Genomic DNA, 20,002 nt, shown 5'->3' on the forward strand with positions numbered 1-20,002 from the left:
ATTAAAAAAAAAAATCACCATTATTTGGTAAAGTGACAGATATCTTTGAACAACATATTTTGCATTCAGTTTGAACTGTTCTTAGCAATAAATGACACCTCATAACATCACATCAAAGTATTTTATTAAATATATATTATTTTAAAATAAACTTTTCCCACCCCAAATCAAAGAACCTGTGGTTAATGTACTTGAAAAATTCAGAGGCCTCTTGGTACCTCTGCATACTCGTCTTTTTGGACTTAGACTGCACACAAGTATATCCATGATTTTAATAACTTTTTTTCCCCCCTGTGGACATGGCTGGTAATAAAAGGTAAATGTATGCTGGATCCAACCAAGGGATAGCAACTGATGCAGACAAAGGTAAAATAGCATTTATCAGCTTTAAATAATAATAAGGGGACTCAAACCCACCTCCCCACTTTAAGAGGAGAGACCTCACCACCCAGCCTATGGCATCCTTCAGGCCACACAGCTGTGCTGCTAGCACAAGGGACCAGGACAGAAGGTGACTGAGGGTGACACACACACAGCCTCTGGCTCCTGCCTGACCAACGTGTGTGGCACCTCAGTCCCCCAGCACAGCTCTGGCCATGCGGGCTTGGAGCACAGCTGGCAGCTGGCCAGGCAGAGTCAGGGCTGGTGGAATCAAAAGCTGCACCGTGGCTGTCCTCCTGGGAACAAAGTCCTGTGCAATTAGTAACAGGACATACTTTCACTCAGAGACAATGCTTTAAAGACCTCATCTTTACCTCTTTTTCTCCCTGCCAGCACAGTCAATTGCCATCAGCTCAGCATTCCCAGTCACATGCATGTTGCCGTGCTGCTTTCCTTCCTCCAGACCTCTACCACATCAGCAGGGCTCCCAGCTGCCACTTCACATTCATGATTCTGACTACAGAAACCTATGGCAGGAGTAAGCCTGGCTTACACCAGCACCACTTGTGGCTCACCAGAAGAGGTGGACTCCCTGTTCCCTGGGTCAACCCTGCTCACAGGTGTGGCTGCCCCTCAGCACCAGTGCTTCCAACCACAGGGCCTCAGTCCTACAAAACACCACACATTTTCCACTTCTAGGCAAGAAATCCTCACAGGAGATGGTTAAGGAGACTACTTGGCCCCTTGTCCCTTCCCATTTCTTCTCTCTTGCGTTACGCAGCAGTACTGCTCTTGTCAGGAGGCCAAGACCTGTGAGTGAGCCCACTGCCACCTCCCTAGCCACCATCTTACTCTGGACAGAGCTTCAGAAATTGAAGTAGCCCATACCCAAAGGTGATCTTGCACAACAGTATTGAAACAACCTTTGTGGATTTATTTCTGAAATCCTCTTCCTGGCAGCAGACACACTAAGCCCCATTCCACCACACAGAAGCACATGAGCTCCCACAGCACAGAGGATGAGTAATTCTCACCCACTGCATTCAGCTCTGGGCCCCCCCCCACAAGGACATGGACTCTTTGTCAGGGAGTGTAGGGATAGGACAAAGGGCAACAGTTTTAAACTAAAAGAGGGGAGATTTAGATTAGATATGCAGAAGAAATTCATTACTATGACGGTGGTAAGGCACTGGCAGAGGTTGCCCAGAGAAGCCATGAATGCCCCATCCCTGGAGGTGTTCAAGGCCAGGCTGGATGGGGCTTTGGACGGCCTGATCTGGTGGGAGGTATCCCTGCCCATGGCAGGGGGGTTGGAATTAGGTATCTTTAAGGTCCCTTCCAACCCTAACCATTTTATGCTTCTATGAACTGCACTGAAAGCAGTTATATCTCTTTCCTACCTTATAACTCTCATCTCGCTATCCCAGCATCAGACTGCAAGAACCTAGCTACTCTCCATATGCAGTGAGATAGCACAAGGCTATTTGTACTGAACTGTGAAGGTAAAAGGAGAGCACAGACATGAAGCATTTGGACAATGCTCTGATACATGGTCTGATTTTTAGGTGGTCTGTTGGGGACCCAGGAGTTGAACTCAATGATCCTTGTGGGTCCCTTCCAACTCAGGATATTCTATGATTCTATTTAGTTTAAAATATCTGAGGACAAATTTTGAAAATATATGAAAAGCTACATCCCTTTTGAAAATTTCTCCTATTCGTAAGTTCTCTAGAGTAAAACATTTGCTCAGTTCTCTCATCTTTACGTCTGCAGATGTGCTTCTCCTGGAAAGCAAGATACCACTCTGCTGAAATAAAACAAGGTGTTGAAACGGTGAGGGCAGAATACAACCTACATTTGTCCATAAGCTAGAGAAAAGCAAACAGCGCAGCTGAGTAGTTTTCACAGGAACAGGCCAAGACTAGCTGGAGAAAACTGGAAATGCAAACTTCATTACAGAATGAAGCTAGAGGAAAGGATGTACCAAATTGACTAATGTCCCAGAAAACGTAGATAAGTGATCAAATAGTATCCCACTGAATAGACATTTTTGGGAAAATTTAAGCCTGGAAGCCAGAGTATCTGCTGGAACTTCCCCTGTGGATATTCAATTTCACACCTCACCAGGAATTCAACCCTCCTTTCCAAATGAGGCTCTGCCTGTCATGTGTACTCAGATGTTCTCAGTTCCTAGCTTTACTCAGTGACAAACCTTTTCAAACACTTTGGAAAGCTAGTGTTTTCATGCCACATATAGTGTTAAAATGCCACATATTAAGAAGCTTGTTAACTATGTGTCATCTCAGCTAGAAATTAAGTATTAGTTTTGTAAGCCTGTAAGGGAGATGTTTACTATACATTTTACATTACTTCTGCAGTTTGAGTGGTGCAGGTTGTTCCTTACCAAATTTAGTAATTCTATGTGGTGGACAAAAACATTTTAAATTTGGCACACCACATGTATGGCAATGACGCATGAAAAATTTTCCATGTAAGATTCCCAGAAACCTGTATGGCAGTTTCCCACAAATTTCCCGGTAATTATCTCTTGAAAACATTTGCTTGAAAAACACCTCTTCCTAAAGCTGAGATCCAAAGAGCCATGGAAAGGGACATGGACAAAAAAAAAAAAAAAAAAAAAGTGTAAAGAAAATAACAAAATTGGTACCAAGTCAGTCAAGGGACATTGTTAACTGGTTTCTTTAAAGAAGGAAATCACGGGGTTCCCAACAACAAAAAAGCACATGTACCAAATGCATTCCACAGCTGTTCTGATTACTACCTTAAATACTACACCAAGAAGAAGTCAAACACTACACAAAGTATTTCTGTTATAAAAGGGTATTTTGTGGAAAATAAATAAAAATGTGGTTCATCACTCAGAAGACACATTAGTTTCAGTGCAGCTCTGTCCTTATTAAGTTACAGGAAGAGAACAAGGCCATCACCAATCCACACATCCAAAGACTAATAAATTAGCATTTTTACATATCTTTCACTAGCGTACAGCAATATGTACTTTAGAAGTGAATAAAGTAAAACCTTGGATATACTATTGTAAACTATACCGTAATACCTTGTTCCATCACAGAGAAGCGTCAAGAATTTTGCTGTAAAGTCACAAAGGTGATGATCTTCTTGGTAAAGTAATTACCAGTCAGAAGCCAAAGACTTGGCAGAGTTGTTGAAAAGGAAGTTACACTGCAGTTACATTTAACTCCTTTGGCAATGGGCCTTAGGAACATTAGTATCACACAAAAATAACATTTATTTTTAAAGAAAGGCAAACATAATGCACTTTAGATACAAATTCCAATGATCCCTTCCCCCTCCTTTCCTAGAGTTATTGGACAGCATGAACCCATTTTCACTAATCAGTCCTCAGTGTCAGTGCACAACTTCTTACCTACACAGACCCAGACAGCCACAGTATCAAGTTACTTCAGTCTGTGACTGCCTTTACTAACAGTGGTAAAGGATGCTGTTTGATGTGGGAACGCGGAAAATTTATCATCGGTGAACACAGATTGACCTAAGCCTGCAGTTGGATAAATCACAGAAGGCCTCCATAGGAGAAAAAGGGCATTATAACATGACAGGTGGACATTAATAGATCTTCCATAAGTAGGTCCAATTAGTAGATGCAATTGCATGTAATTGGCACCTTTTAATTACACAAGCCATTGCTTCTCATACAGCAGGTGCTACAGAATGCTGTGATAACAGATCTTCGCTCTTTACAAACTCCCTGGCTGACAGACAGTACCTGGGGAGGTACAGATATTTAACCTAAATCGGAATGGAGTGGAAAAGTAGGTACATATCAACCAGCTATTGCTGTTCCAGCATCAGGAAGAGGCCTTGCTATTCACCTTCTTTTTATTTTGACACAGATGAATTTCCCAAATCTTCTTCTGGTTAACCCTCTTCGTAAAGTATAAATAACATTCAGCTTTTATATGCAAGAAATACAGCTGCTTGTATATGCATATATCTTGAAAGTGGGACCTTCAAAGAACATTTTAACAAGAACTACAAAGATAATACACACAGAGCACTGATTTAGCTGAAGGCCAGGAATTCTGTTAAGAAAGGTGATCTGTTTTTTTTTTGTTGTTGTTGTTGTTGTTGCTGTCGTTTGCTTGTTTTAAGTTATATTTCTAAATAGTATTTATATATTTCAACTGAATTGATAACATATGAACATGATAATCAGAAACATGTGACAGGCTCTCACACAACATAGTAGTTAAACTCTGCTTTACAAACCGTATCCTATAATTGCTGCATTTATCTGAAGCCATAACATACAGAACGGAATTGCTTGAATACTTCTTCTTAGTATAAGAAAGCAGCCTTGTTGGATGACATGTTACCAACTCTTTTCAGACACCAAATATACTCATGAGTAAAACCAAGACACAAGGAAGATCACACAAGGTTTTGGTAATTATTTTATGTTGGTTTTATAGCTTTTCTTGTTTCTTTAGGAAATTCCTTCAGAGTAAAAGGAATGAAGAATTCCAGAAGAGAGTTGACTTCTGTCAGTTCCAGACTGTATTCCACTGCTATTTTCTCTGCAGTCCATATCTTAGGATGAAGTTTATGATTATTAAGAAGCATCAGAGCCTCCACAATGGATATTTTGCCTTTGGTAACTTTCTCAATATCTAGATGTTCAAATTGACCTAGTTTTGTAATTCTCTTTTCCTCGTGTTTACATGGAACATGTTCACCACCTCCAACTTTTACCTAATTGTGGGAAGGAAAACAAAGAGAGCTTAACAGCAATTCTGTTTACTATGTATACTGTAGCAGCTAAACAATCTCCCCAAACATGGCATTTCCTGTTAGTTTTCCCCATTTTTACAGCATTAAAATATGTTTGCACTGTAATAGCATTAAAATGCTTGGCCACCCTCACTTCTTAATATCACACAGATTAGAACCAGTTGTTTCACAGCCAGTCTATATAGGAGGGCCAGCCCACACCCACATTATGAAAACCTACAATCCATTACAGTCTGCGTGTTGTACAGACTCAGCAGCCCTTCATACAAGTCAAACTACACATTTTGGCAGCTAAATATAAATTAAGATAACCTAATATTCAGTATCATTTCATGGTGGTGGGGAGAGGAAGGAAAAAATCACACTAAAAACTGGTATCCTTCTTCTGATACCACTGGAAATCCTTTCCATATATTCTCTTCCCCTTTCATTTTCAGGTTTTAGTTTTGCAACTAAAAGACACCACCTCTTTTGCTCAATCTATAGAACAAGATTTTCTGGACAAAGAGAAAACTATTTTGCATCATCATATGCAATTTAATTTGCATGACTACTGCAGCGCTCAGACACGAGGTCTCTTCTCTCAAGTCCATTCATATTTCCTTTTCCAAGTTATTTAGAAACCAGCTGTACCTTCCCCATACTGCCTTTTATTAAGGCTTCACCAGTGAATGACACTGCAAAGAGGCACAATGAAAACCTTTCTTAAGAAGTGCTTTTAAAGTTATCAGAGTCCACCGATTACCCCAGGCATTTTACTAACCCATATGCTGAGAAAACTGATGAGGATGCTGCAGCATCTGTAACTGCCTGCTTCTAAACTACAGACTGCTTGACAATGCTACCGACCTTCCCTTTCTTTCTAGTTCCTTCTAAAATTATACTCAGATAATGAACAATTTTTCAAGTCTTAATTAAATGATAGATCTCTACGTATCTGCCCCTTCAGAACTGAAAGCCAGTAGTTTTCCAAGTAACTTGATGTGCAAAATATACGTATATGTATATTTACATACAGAAAAAATATATTTCGTATATATACACGTAAAATATATATGTATAAAATATATGTAAATACACACATGTATATTTATTTTATATGTAAATGATGCACGAGGTTTTTAGAAGAAAATCAAGACAAGAAGAAAGTTTTTGGATGAAGCTTTGCCCACAAGCCTCAGCGGACACATTAATCATGCTCTTCCTAACAACCTCAAACGACACACCACAAGAGCAAGCCTTATGTGGTAACAACCTCGCAGTAGGTGCAGAACCAAGCACTAAGATTTCCACTTGTGGCTTTTCCTCAAATCTCTCACCTGACAGACTTACAAATTGAAGTGTTTAAATATACTGGAATTAGACCTTCAGCACTTCAAAATTAGCATACTAACTTCTCTTATGAAAATCAAGGAAAGAGATTACTCGGAAGCTCCAGGTAGTGACTGAATTTTAAGATATTTTAGTTTTGAATAGAAGATACTCTGGATATGGAATATCAGGACTTGGAAGTTTTATTGCTAGACAACTACAAAACTTTTATTGCTAAACAGAAGAGCTAGAATAAAATGGTCCAATAATGCAACAGGTAAAAAGCATAAGCCATAACATAATGAGGTGGAAGAGACCGAGTCCCAGTTTGTGAGTTACTGGAAGGCATATATTTTGTTTTCCAAGTCAAAGAGTGCAGCCGTTGGTAATGAGGAAATGGATAACCGTACAGTCCAAAGACTATACAAGAAAAACCCAGCTAGGGCAGTTCCTGAGCCACATAAGGAAAAGGGTCTGCATAAGACAATATTAACATCAGTTGTTAAAGACTCCGGAAAAGTGTTAGTGTCTTTATCCTCTACCACATCCATGCCTCCACATTAGTCCCAATCTCTTTTCTTCTAAGAAATCTATGGGACATATCTAGCAAACTGCATCTTTCCAAAAGGCTGACCAGCTGCCCTTCTGCATTGGACAAAGCACCAGTGGGAATTTAAGTGAAAAACAAACCACCAAAGTGATGTTAAAAAGGGATCATGTAGGTTGGATAACCACAGCCTGATACATGATCAAGACACAAAGTCAGTCAGTACTACTGATATATAACTGAGCAATGAAAATATTGCATTTATCTATAACAAGGGGAGCATTTAAGCACTAGCTGAGTGTTTTTTCTTGAAAAAAAATATTGAAAAAATGTTCATTTGTCTTGAAAAGCATAAGTCTGGTAGGATTTGCATTGAGTTTGAAAACCACAACGCTGATGCTCGCGTGCCTCTGACAGCGAGCAGTGCTCACCTGCCCCGGCAGATCTCTAGACTCAACATAAACGTCTTTCAACAAGGTGAGCAGCCTGTCGTCCTTGCTGTACACTTTCTCGCGGATCGCCGGGTGCTCTACAGGCAGCATGGAGAAGAGCAGGAAAAAAAAAACACTTGAGGAAAAGTACTGTGTTGCTCCCTTCCCTTCCCTTCCCTTCCCTTCCCTTCCCTTCCCTTCCCTTCCCTTCCCTTCCCCCCCCCCCTCGGCGGCCGCCATTTTCTCACCGCCCCTAGCAACCGCCCCTAGCAACGGCCCCCAGCGACGGCCGCCGACTACAGCTCCCGGCATGCCCCGCGCGCGGCCCCGTTCTCAATGTCACCGCGGCTCCGGCACCTCGCCCGGCCGCCCCGGCGAGGCCGGCACCCACCGGTCAGCGCGTCCAGGCGGGCAGTGGGGTGGCGCGGCGCGGGCGTGGGCTTCTCCTTGCTGATCTCGCGGTGAGCCCGGCTCTCCAAGTTGAACGCCCGCAACGCGCGGACCAACCGCCCGCCCATCGCCGCCGCCGCCGCCGCCGGGACGGCCCCGCGCCTGCGCACAGCGGTGGGGGCGGTGCGCCGCGCGTGCGCAGAGTGCTGGCGCGACGCCGCCGCCGCCGGGCGGGGCGGCCGGGCAGGAAGGGCAAATGGCGGTGCGCGGGAAGCGTGTGCTGGGGTCGTGGCTTCATGTCGGGCAACTATAACCAAATAAATAAACAAACAAGCAAATAAAATAAATAAAGAGATAAGGAGGCGTTTGGGTGTTTCTTTCACGGTGCTTTCCGCCAGCGCGGTGTCTTCTCAGCGTTGCCCCGGGACGCTGGCCCGTCGCCATGTCGGTGGGGGGCAGCTGGGTCCTGCCGTGCCCCTGTGGGTTTTGGGGGCTCCTCTTCGGCTGCGCCTTCGCCCGGCGCTGCTGAGACGGGGCCGTGGGGTTTCTGCCGGGGGATGTCCTCAAGGTGGCAGGCTCGCCCAGGGTTTGCTACACGCAGCCTTTTCAATCCCTTTTCAATCCGATTCTATCGTTTTGGCGTGAGGTGTAGGGAGTGCTGGCCGACAGGTGGCTTTTAGATCCATTATTTTCTAATTGTATTCACTTGGTTTATAAGCAGGGTTACGTGCAATAAGGTTTTGTAGGAAATCGCAGTGTAAAGTAAAGTTTAGAGTAAAATCTGGGTCTGGTACATGCATGTTATCTACAGCAAAAAGCTGTACTTCATCACTTACGGGCTTATAGATGGACCAAGTGACCCTAACAACAAAGCTGAGATGGCAGTTCAATGTATAAACATTATCTGTGTGGTTTTCCCTACCTTTTAGCTTCCAGATACAGTGTTACCATGTGCCACCACCTGCCACCACCTGTTGTGCTCAATGTGTGTCCTCACATAAATTGTCACCCCTACTTCCTGTTCCAGTAGCTGCTGTGCTGATGTCTTGCTCTTTTTTTTTTTTTTCTTCTTTTTTTCTCTTTGTAAGTTTTTACTTCAGTAATAGTAACATTGAAGTATTTAGGGATGCTGTTCCTCTTAATGTTGTTTTGGGCTCATATGGCAAGATTTTGGTAGCAGGCAGGCTGCAGGGGTGGCCTCTGTGAGCAGAGCCCAGCAGCTGCCCCATGTCAGAGCAGAGCCAGCTACAGCCAGCTCCAAAGGGGACCTGCTGGTGGCCACAGCCAAGCTAGGGAGCCCTACTGGTTGGGCCTCTGGGAGAGCAGACTGAAGAAAGGGGAAAAAAAAAACAACGCTGTGCCAGAGCAGCTGGGAGAAAGGAGCAGGCTGTCCCCTTGCAGCCCATGGGTCCCACATGGAGCAGATCTCCACGCTGCAGCCCACGGAGGAGCCCCCAGTGGAGCAGAGGGATGTGGCCTGAAGGAGGCTGCGGCCCATGGAGAGCCCCCGCAGCAGCAGGGCCCGGGCCGGAGCTGCAGCCTGTGGAGAGGAGCCCACGCAGGAGCAGGGGGTCTGGGGAGAGCTGCTGCCCACCCATGGGGGACCCGTGCTGGAGCAGTTTGCTCCTGGGGGATGGATGGACCCCGTGGGACGGAGCTGTATGGGAGCAGTGCTTGAAGAGCTGCTGCCTGTGGGCAGCCCCCGCAGGCTCAGTTCCAGAAGGATGGCATCGCGTGGGAGCGACCCCACGGGGAGCAGGGGCAGAGAGGGTCCGTGAAGGAGCGACGAAGATGAAGCATTAGGGACTGACTGCAGCCCACATTTCCCTGAGCTGCTTGGGGGGAGGAGGTAAAAGGGAGTGGATTAGGGGGAAGGTGCTTTTAGTTGGCTTTTAGTTCTCACTGCTCTAGTCTGTTAGTAGTTGGCAATAAATTACACTAATCTCCCTTATGCTGAGTCTGTTTCGCCTGTGACAGTAATTGGAGAGTAATCTCCCTGTCCTAATCTCAACCCATGAGCTGTTTTTAATAGTATTTTCTTCCTCTGTCCTTTTGAGGAGGGGGAGTGAGAGAGCAGCAGAGTGCTACTGAGGTACCCACTGGTTTTAAACCACCACAATAGTATTTCCTTTTAAACACGTTACTGGCATACTTGATGGCAGCAGATTATTTAATAAACAGATATCATCTAGAACATGTACCCTAAATGGAAACGACAAGACTTATTCCTTAGTATTGTTCACAGTTTTGGGGTTACACTATTCTCACCAGGGTGCAGTCTCTCTCTTTCAGACTGGAGGCCTCATTTTGATGCAGCCCAGACTTCTGAGAAAACTGCTAAACTGTGAGAGAAAGAGCCGTGAGAAAGTATTTAGTATTGAACCATGCAAGATTAGAAGGGTAAAATTGGAAACAGAGGTAAAATTTTTGAAAGGGAATCAGCAGATTAAAGATTCAAGAGAAAAAATGTAAGCATGAAGAGACAGAAGATTTTCTGACACAAAAAGGAAGACAGAAACAGCAACACCAAACGTTAGCCTGTTGGAAGAAAAAATGAAGGCTGGCCCTTCTCCACCTGACTGCTGACTGCCTGGTCAACAAAGACTCCAAAGGTGCCTTACCAAAGGAGAAAAGGAAATTAGTAGCTCATTAATCCTGGCTGTTGTGTGAATTAGCCAACAATTGTTTTATGCTTTTAACTTGTTTATGTGTTTTTTGCAGTCTCTTCATGTGTGGCAGTAATTGCCTGAATCAAGTGACTTGGAGAGGGAGTGTTTCAAGGGACAATGAAGAGACACAACTTCATTGTTCATTTTTAGGAGGAAAATGCACATTGCTTGCCCTTGCATCCATCTAGCCGTGCTTACTTGTGTGCGCGTACGAAACTTTGTTTTTCAAACCTTGGTCTTCTACTGGTAGCAGCATTATTTGGTGATAACATCACTGATGCGATAGTTATTATGGCTGTGGACTGCTTGCATACTGCATGAGGAGTGTCAGTGTTCTCCTCAGAGGAAAGTTGAAAGACTAGCTGGTGGATGAGGAAAAGCAATCAGGTTTACAGGGGCAATGGAGACAAAGTAGTGTAAGCATGATTTGTGGTGGATCTCTGCTCTCTTGGGGAAACTTCAACAGGCAATTTCTCCAATTCCTGACTTTAAAGACTCTCACTATCTGTTAAAGGGTGGAAGCAGGTCTTTAACTTACATTCTCTGGTAATAAACTTACTGACTTGATCCTCGTGGGAAATATTGGTGGTAGGGGGATGGTTGGACCAGATGATTTTGGAAGTCTTTTCCAATCTTAATGACTCTATGATTCTATTTTAGGCCCTATACATATAGTGATAATGGGAAGTTAAGTGATATTAGCTATTACAGGAGCATAGAAGCATAGCAGCTCTTTAAGATGTTGGACTGGGACTGGTGACATATCTAATTAAGTACCATTAGTCGATTAGTTGCTGACATCAAATCATATGCTCAATAACATAGGTTATGTTTACAAGTGGTTAGCCTATCCAGTGTAGCTGTAATGGTAAAATTCACATGGATGTCTTTGATGCTTGTAAACCTTTGACACCTATTTAAGTATTTCTCTAGGACATTTTTACTAATACAACTGTGGAGGCAAACCATTATTCCCAATTTGGAAATAAAGATTTTTCCCTTCAAAAGCAAAGAACTGCTGGCTTCTTGGGTCAAACTCTGTGATTCTGAGCGATTCTGTCTCTGTAAACCCTGAATGTGACTAACACTGCTGTAATATTTACTGACAGTGAAATAAATTCACTAGAAGGCAGTTGGTTAAAAATAAAGAGTGATGTCATTCTCTGCCTGTCACTTGCTGTCACTGAGGATGACACAAGGCTGTTCTTTTTTATGTATAAAGAAGGATCTGAAGTATAAAACTTTTATTCTGAGGAATCTGTCATTTATAATATAGCAAGCAGAAAAATTGAGAATGATACCCCCTGCCTTTTTTTTTTTTTTTTTTTTTTTTTTTTGTCATTTGGTATTTTACCAGTGTGACCACGTTGAAATTAAATATCAGAAATCAAGAGCTTGGAATTTCTTTCTCTATAATGTATCTGCCAGTGTAATTATTAAAAAAATGAATGTGTGGTTTCTCAGAGCATAAAAACTACCTGTGTTCAGCTTTAACAGTCTTACAAATGGGATATATGTTTCATGAGCCGGGAACACGCATGTTTCCAGGGAATTTAAAAATAACAAAAGAAATAAGTCAGTCCTCAAGTATCTCTCTATCAAAACAGCCCATGGGAACAACACAGACAATCAAACTGAGTTATTTTGTACCAGCAGCCTGTTGTCAACAGTAGACAGCATCAAACATATCAGGGGAAAACATAGGAATCTATAATATGCATGTGCCACAAGCTGCTACACTATCTTTTTAATATTTTTACACCTCTAAGAGAGAAATTCCTGGAGCTACTGTGCATCTGGAAAATAAAATGTACATTTGTGGACATTCTTTAAATAATTTGTTTCAGTTTTGCATCCCAGTTTTAATTTTATGTCGTGTTTTCTTCAGTTTTTGTTTTCAGTTAGTTCTGCATCTGGATGGGAAATGGACCCAAAATTAATTTGTGTAGTTCAGTAGTATCAGAAGGCTGATGGGTCTGATGCAAATTCCCCTTAGATGAGGGAGCATAGGAATGTTTGGTACTAACTTGATTTGCTATGAGATAGGATTAAAGTTTCTGTGCTTTCTTTAGAATGGAAAGCATTAGTCCAGATGGGCAGGTAATCTCAGTGAAATAAGATTTTTCTTCTAATAAGGACAAAGCTGAGAATTTTTGAGAAAAGGCAGGTGAGGTTTGCTATGTGGTGTAAGGGCTAGGAACATCCAGAGGTCAAAGGCAGAGGAAAATTAGCATCCCTTTCACTGTAGTGGTATACTGTTAAATTTGATTCTGTACATGTTTTCTACCATTTACAGTTTTGTTTGTTTGTTTGTTTTTTCTTTTCTCTTTTTTTTTTTTTTTGTTGCTGATGGTTCATAACTTACAGCAATATAAAGGGATGCTCTAGCAAATGCACACACGATTAGAATTCAGGGAATTCAGTCCTCTGTCCTGATTACTGGTTTCCCAGTAAACACAATGAGAGCATTGATCCATTTGTTCCTTATCTCATCAGCATTAGGATGAACTACAGAACATGGCATTAGCAAGAATTGATTATAAGCCAAGCAAAAATGACTGTCCTGCAACTTTGTAAGGACATACTTAGGAAAGATGGACATTTAGATCACTGTTGCCCTTAAGTGATTTCTGGTAGTTCTGTTACTTAATTCAATTTATGTGTTTTTGGCTTCAACTGATCCATCTGTTACTGGCTCCTGAAGTATCTAGAAATATATGGAAGACTTTTCCTTAATTCCAAGCTATGATCAGAGAGCTACTAAACAGTTGCATCTTTTCAAGGCTAGGTGGCTGCAGTGCTTTATTTAAAGAGTTTTTGTCAGTCCTTACTTGGATGAAGTACATGGAGAATGTAGTAAGCCCACGTTTACAGGCTCACACACTGACACAGGTGTTACTAGCGCCTTGTCGAATAATTTTCATTTCAAAGATGCTACATTTACATCCTCCTGATTGACTGTGGCTTTGTATACCTGATGTCATCTTTAACAGCTTTTCTATCTAATCATTATAATCTCAATTAACAGGTTACTTTGACTTGGAAATGTACAGTAGGAGCCAGCATATTTGAGAATGATGCAGGCTTGTACTGTCATTAATTAATTATAGCAATTAGATGTGTTTTGCCATGTTATTCATCAAGAGACTTTAACATGGTCTTTGTTTTCACTCACAGAGTTCTGTTCCACATGCTAAATTCACATTTTTTTCTGACTCAGTTTGTGTTATATATATGAAGATCTACTATGAAATTAAGTAGTGAAAACCCAGGATATGCAACTCTCTTAAACTATAAGAACATTTAAAAAATGTCAACCCAAATCAATGCAATGCCCTGTGGAAACAAATGCATCTTAGTTATTGCTAAAAAGTAATACTTTAATATTGCTAACTTGAGTATTTTCTGTGCAAATTACATGTTCTTTTTGTGCAGCTGTGACTGGTATAGGATAACATAAATGACAGTCCTTGGTGATTCACTTGAAAAAGTCAAGAGCAAAATGTCTATGTGATGGGGAGCCGAATGGGTTTGGCTTTCCATCCTTTAATTCTGATGCTTTTGGCAGTAGAAGAGCAGAGGGATCCTGAGCAGCAGATCCACCCTCTGTCAGTGCAGAGACTGTAAGCAGGGAATGGGCAAAAGTCACTGTGACTTCAAGCTGCAGATTGACCAGCTCTCACCTAATAGAAGTTGGTTCCAACCAAGTCTTACAAAGCTGGAGAAGTCATGATAGTTTAATAAGTTAGAATATAGAAGTGGCTTAATCACTGTTATGCTGGGTAAGTAGCATTTTAGCCCCTGTCCTGTACCTGCATTTTTCTAGATCTACAGTACCTAAATTCTGCCTGGCACCCCAAAGGGATGCTCTGCAAAGCTTTGAGGATTACTGTCCTGAAGTTACACATCTTTCCAGGTTGCTTCCATAAGCCATTTCTACCAATTCTGAGAACTCCTCTTTCCAAGAAGCAAGTGTATCTACATTAATGGTAGAAGAGGCTTTCATTAGGGGAAGCTACAGGACTGCAGGGCAAAGAAAATGTGACCGTAGGGTTACAACCTAAAAGCTCTTAAGTAAAAGCCTTGAAGTAAGGCAGAATGTGTAACATTGCATTACCAGAAAATGAGATAGATACAGAGCATGATTTGAGAAATACATCATAATAATTTAGCATTTAGTCCAAGAAACAAATGAGAAACTATCATCTATGTTTTATAAGGTATGCATCCACCATTAGGATTACTATAGTCAAGTCTTGTTGATTCAAAACCAAACATTTTCCTTCAATTTGTGATTATATTCACTTGCCTCCATATGTTAAATAGTAAGTGTTTAGGGGCTACCTTAAAATCATAAAACCTAACATATAAACTCCTATAGACTTCAGTAACAGTAATACAGGAGAGGATAAATAGGAAAGAAAATAATAGGAAGGAACCCAAGGCAAAAGAGAAAAACTTGTATTTGAAACTGATAAAAAATTCTCATGCTTGGGGTTGATCCAGTGAGGGTGAGGAAGGAAATCCCCCTAGGGGAAAATTCTCATAACTATCTACTGTTATCATCTGGCTGGGCTGGTTCATTGTTTGTTCTACATCTTACTCTGAAACACCTTGTGTGAGCCATAACTAGAAACACTGAGACTACATGTGCTCATATTGCTGATCAGGGGAAAACAGACTTTTCCCTGAGTGTTCTCCAGTTGTTTCATTTACCATAAAATATAATATATATATATATATGTATTTGACTTAGGAATAAGTCAATATCAATTATTGCAATGTATTGCAGAAAAAACGACTGTTGCACTAGCACTAGTGCCCACTACAAAGGATTTGGTCTATACCTAATGCAGCAGTGCCCATTAATGTATATAAGCAATGTCTGGGGTTTGGCTGATTAGTCCACAGAGGAAGGGGTAGTTGAGACAAATACTGCTGTGTTGTATTACTTAGTTTTGTATTATTCCTAAATATTGTAGTTTGTGCACAGTAGTACAATAAATAAACAAATAAATAAACAAATAAATAAATAAATTACAATCAATATAGGTTTTCCAGTAAAGCTTCCTTACAACTTCTGAGCCTTCTCCTTTTCATTTGTGTGTATTACCATTTCCCTGGGAGCTGGTGTATGGTGTACACAAGTTGTCTTGGTAGAGAATACATCAGAGAAGCAAGAACTCTGTGATACAACTCGTGGCTACCAGTATTAAGAATTCATCACCGAAGTTAGAGAGACATTTGTGCGTGTCTTTCCACAGCATCAGAAATCTGCGGGAAGCACGTGGGGCACAGATGAATTCTGAACAATCCCATTAACTAATTATGTATAGAGATACAGTGTCTAAATATATGTGTTATATATAAGTGTCAGGTTGCTCTGGGGGCTACAAAAAAAGACCATAAAAGAGGTCCCAAGTTATTTAAAGAGGTTCTACCTTTAGGTACTAAAAGTTCATTTTTAGGCTGCATAATAAGGGCATAATTAAGCTTCAAAGCTCCAGCATTATGTCTTAGTACATGAATGTGAGTTTACTGAGACTCCTTGAAGGCAGGGTTCTTTATGTAAGACACCTTTAGGATCAAGATAAATCAACCACACTTTCCTATACGCATAGGATAGTGCAAAACCAGTGTTCCTGGGCATCAGCTTGAGAACTCTGTAGGGTTTAAGCTTCTCTTCAACAGTGACATGGGACAGCCTCATGCTGGCATAAAATCCCTTGCAAGACTCTAGGAAAAATCCCTGCAAGGCATTTAGTGGCAGTTTCCTCTTCATACCAGGGGAAATTCCACCTCACAAACCCACAAGATCTTAGATTTTTACCCTCCGTTCAGACATCAGAGGGAACATGAGAAATTATTTGTTGTTCTTTAGTACCTTAATGTTTGGAAAATGTGGGTTCGCTTGTAATGGTTAATTGCCATAATGATATAGTGTTTTCTTCTTATTCTTACCCCTCTATGGAGGTATTATATTTCCTCTCTGGGCATGGGGAACAGGAGCAGAGTTACAGCCTGTGCTGTAGACAGAAGAGCATTGATCTTTGAATCTGCTCTCTCTCTTCCAGTGTTGAAATGTAGAATACCAGCGATCAGCACAAGCAGATTACAGCACATTCTGCATGGATATTCTCATAAAATGAATGTTGTATAGGTTAGATTGTTGCAGATGGCAATAAAAAAGCAATTATTTTCTGTTTTAAAGGACCTTTTTTTTTTTTTTTTTTTTTTTTTTGGTCTACTGATTCATATGTATTTTAGGATCTTCCATCATTTCCTAGTATAGTTTAGAAAATGGAGTGGAAAGTAACACTGCAGTTTTTAAAACAGTAGTTACACCTCTTGCTAAAATTTAGTCTTTTTTTCAGATGTGTTCTGTCTCTTTCTGTGTCACAACTGAATACATTTTTTTTATTGAACTATATAAATTGAAAATGTTGAGATTAAAAAGAATAAAATATAGTAAGCTGAAGTGTAAGTAAAAGGTATTATGAAAAATAGAGAAAAATTGTGAAAATATGTTCCTTTTTCCTTAATAAGAGCTAAACGCTGTAAAGTTTGAACATCAATACTTTTTACAGCTTACCATTTTATTAATGACTTACTTGTGTTTGCCGGAGATGATCACACTTACGTTTTCTTTATTGTTCCTGGAGACTGGGAGTTGAATGGCAACAGTATTTGTTCTAGTGCTAGACTCTTATCCAATAGGGCTGACTTTGCAGGTTGCTTCCATTAGGAGAACCAGATGATGGCTTCAACTGCTTTTCTGAAGGAATCTGGCTCCTCTGAGTCCTGTTCCTTTCAAGCAACATACAGACAACCCCATTTTTTCCGAGCACAGCAGGAGACAGGAGACAGTTTCCATGCTCATGGTTTCAGGCCCCCAACAGACATCATCTACACACATGCACAGACACACACACAGTCCCTTGTTGCTTTTATGAAGAGGAGGGCCTGTTGTCATCTACAGCCCCTGCTGTCACAAGCCAAATGTTTCCTGTAATAACTTCCATGAACTGCCTCCCTCCCTGCTGCTTTTTGTCGATTTCTCTCAGCTGCACAGAGCTACCCCCCAGCCAAATCCTGGTTTCAGACCAGATAGTTCAATTTCCACTCCAGTCCTGTCATTCTGCTGGGTGATCTGAGCAATGACTTCTATTGTTTCGGGTGGAATAAAAAAAAAAAAAAGGTATTTGACTGTACCTGGAATGGAAGTAGATTATCACTCCTACTAACCTTAAATAGGATTTAGACTTCTTCCTAGATCAGAAGCACATCTTGAAGTTCGATGCCTTCTTACCTTTTAGTACCCTTTGTGCTGTTAGGACTTGCTATCTGTCTGAGCAGACAACATGCACAAGGTGCCTGGTTGCCAGAGTGGAATCTGTCATCCTGAAGCTATGTCCAAGCATTTTTTTTTAATTTTTTTTTTTTGCATGCTTAACAGGAGCAATTTAAGGCTGCAATCTAATAGCGTGTGTTCAATTTTATGGAACCTTACAGGTAGGAACATACTTTTAAACTCTTTTTATGTGGCAACAAATGCAAGCACAGCTATGAGAGACTAAGAACCATCTGTAAGAGAGGCTCCAGACTAGCTGATACAGAACACTTGAAACAAGGCACTATTTCTCCATATTGCAGTATTTGATGCTGTTTGTTGACGTGAAGGTAATTCATTGTGTTCTAATTTTGAGGTTTAATGCCGTATCTGTGGGTGTCTTCATCCCAAATGAACTCAACAGGCTTCATCTGAACTCCAGATAGTTGTCAACTGTCACTCTGTGAATTCCATTCAAGCTTTATTTGTATTTTTTTTTCTCTCTGATATTTTTTTTTTTGGTAGTGATAAAAAGAGGCATGTTGTAGGTTAGTGTCCCTGCTAAAAATCCTCCAGTTATGTACTGAGATATATATTGAAACTTCAGCTCCAAATACATACACACATACCTATTCCCACATATACTGGATGGAGTAACATTTAGCATACCTAAATCAAGATAAGGCAAGTCTTGTGCCATGTGGAGTAAGCAGTCCACCTAGTATTTGGTGTATGGAGTGCTGCTTCTTGTCCTTTATCATGATCCCAAATGCAGGTGAGATTACAGCCCAGCACACATGCAGCCTAACCAGCCTAACAAATTGTTGAGGAAGAACACATGAACCCATCAGAGAACTGCACCCGAATCTCACATCTGTGGGGCAATTATACAGATGGAAGAGAAAGGAACAGAATACCCTGTCAGAGACATGCTAGAGTGGCTCTTGCAGCATTCACATACCTCAGTGGCAAGATAATGAGGAGAATGCAAATAGACAAAACATGGCAAATTTATACAGAAGAATATATGTTACAGTCAACACCTTGTCCCTACTGGTATACATATGAAATGCAAAACAAACTAATTTTCAGATGTGGAACTTGCATTCACTTTCTATTGCCAATTACCTGGTTAAAAATTGCTTTCTATTACAACAGATTCCTGTTAGGAAACTAGCTGGTCCAGAAACTAACTTATCCAGTTCTACTGTTCCTTAACTGACGAGTTAAGCACTGGAAAATCAACCTGCAAGGATTCAATCTCACTGTGTTAGGCGAATCTTTGGTCTGACCTGCTTTTGCTACCAGCATGAGCACAAAACCTCTTCCTTCCACTGATACAACACCAGTTGTGCACATGAGCACAGGTAGGCTTTGGGAGACTAAAGATTTCAACTTCAAGCTGTCAACTAGATTGTCTTCTGCTTCCAGTGTACAACCTGGGAGGAGCTGCAAAGTGCAGGGGTCTCAGACCAGACATTGAGGTGCTTGAATTAGCTGAGACCTCCTATCACTGATATCTGTAGTACATCTACATCCACCATTATTTGGGGAATCTCTTCCTGCCATAGTTTATGTCTCTCTCCCTCTTCCTGACCATTTTCCTCTGGTTTCTACCCCTGCCAACCATACTGTCATCCTTTACCCCTGGCATGGGACATCTCAGACAGCAGAGCCTCCAGCTGCTCTTGGAGCAGCCCCATGCTAAGTGGTGCTGCTCTATTACTACAGTTTAGCTTCTCTAGACTACAGTTTCAGAGCAATGAAATATGCTTGCTTGATGTTAGAAATACACCTCCTACTTCACAGAAATAAAAGCTGTGGATTGTCACATTTAACATGCCAGACTATTTTGATTTCAACAGTTCAGAAGCGGAGAATGATTTTGTTTAAGGCAGCCTCAGCCTGAGCCATGCCAAACTTTTCTTTGGCATTGAGGATGTGTATTTTTAAAAAAAAAAAAAAAAATCTTTTGGAGGAGGGGGGATCTAGAAAAGGGAGATAGATGGAGGAACAGCAACAAAAAATATTAACTTTCAGTGGCCAGCACTTTACCTGTCAACAGTACTAAGAGGCTTGTTTAGAGAACTGTTTCATTAGTTTCTTGTCTTCTCTTCCTTTTTTCCTTTCTGCAAATGTTAAGTGCTGCATC

At 41.2% G+C, this 20,002-nt stretch overlaps 1 protein-coding gene across 1 annotated transcript; it reads right to left on the minus strand.

The window, feature by feature from the left end:
- Positions 1-3,629: 3,629 nt before the first annotated feature.
- NDUFAF4 (NADH:ubiquinone oxidoreductase complex assembly factor 4) lies at positions 3,630-8,022 on the minus strand. Its single transcript, XM_084514723.1, has 3 exons — positions 7,853-8,022; positions 7,462-7,559; positions 3,630-5,133 (listed from the first exon to the last, which is right to left on the minus strand). The coding sequence occupies exons 1-3, from the start codon at positions 7,977-7,979 to the stop codon at positions 4,837-4,839; spliced, it is 522 nt and encodes a 173-aa protein (XP_084370849.1). The 5' UTR covers positions 7,980-8,022; the 3' UTR covers positions 3,630-4,836.
- Positions 8,023-20,002: the final 11,980 nt, after the last annotated feature.

The sequence above is a fragment of the Aythya ferina genome, assembly GCF_964211825.1.
Source record: "Aythya ferina genome assembly, chromosome: 3".
In the NCBI taxonomy this organism is placed as follows: Eukaryota; Metazoa; Chordata; class Aves; order Anseriformes; family Anatidae; genus Aythya; species Aythya ferina.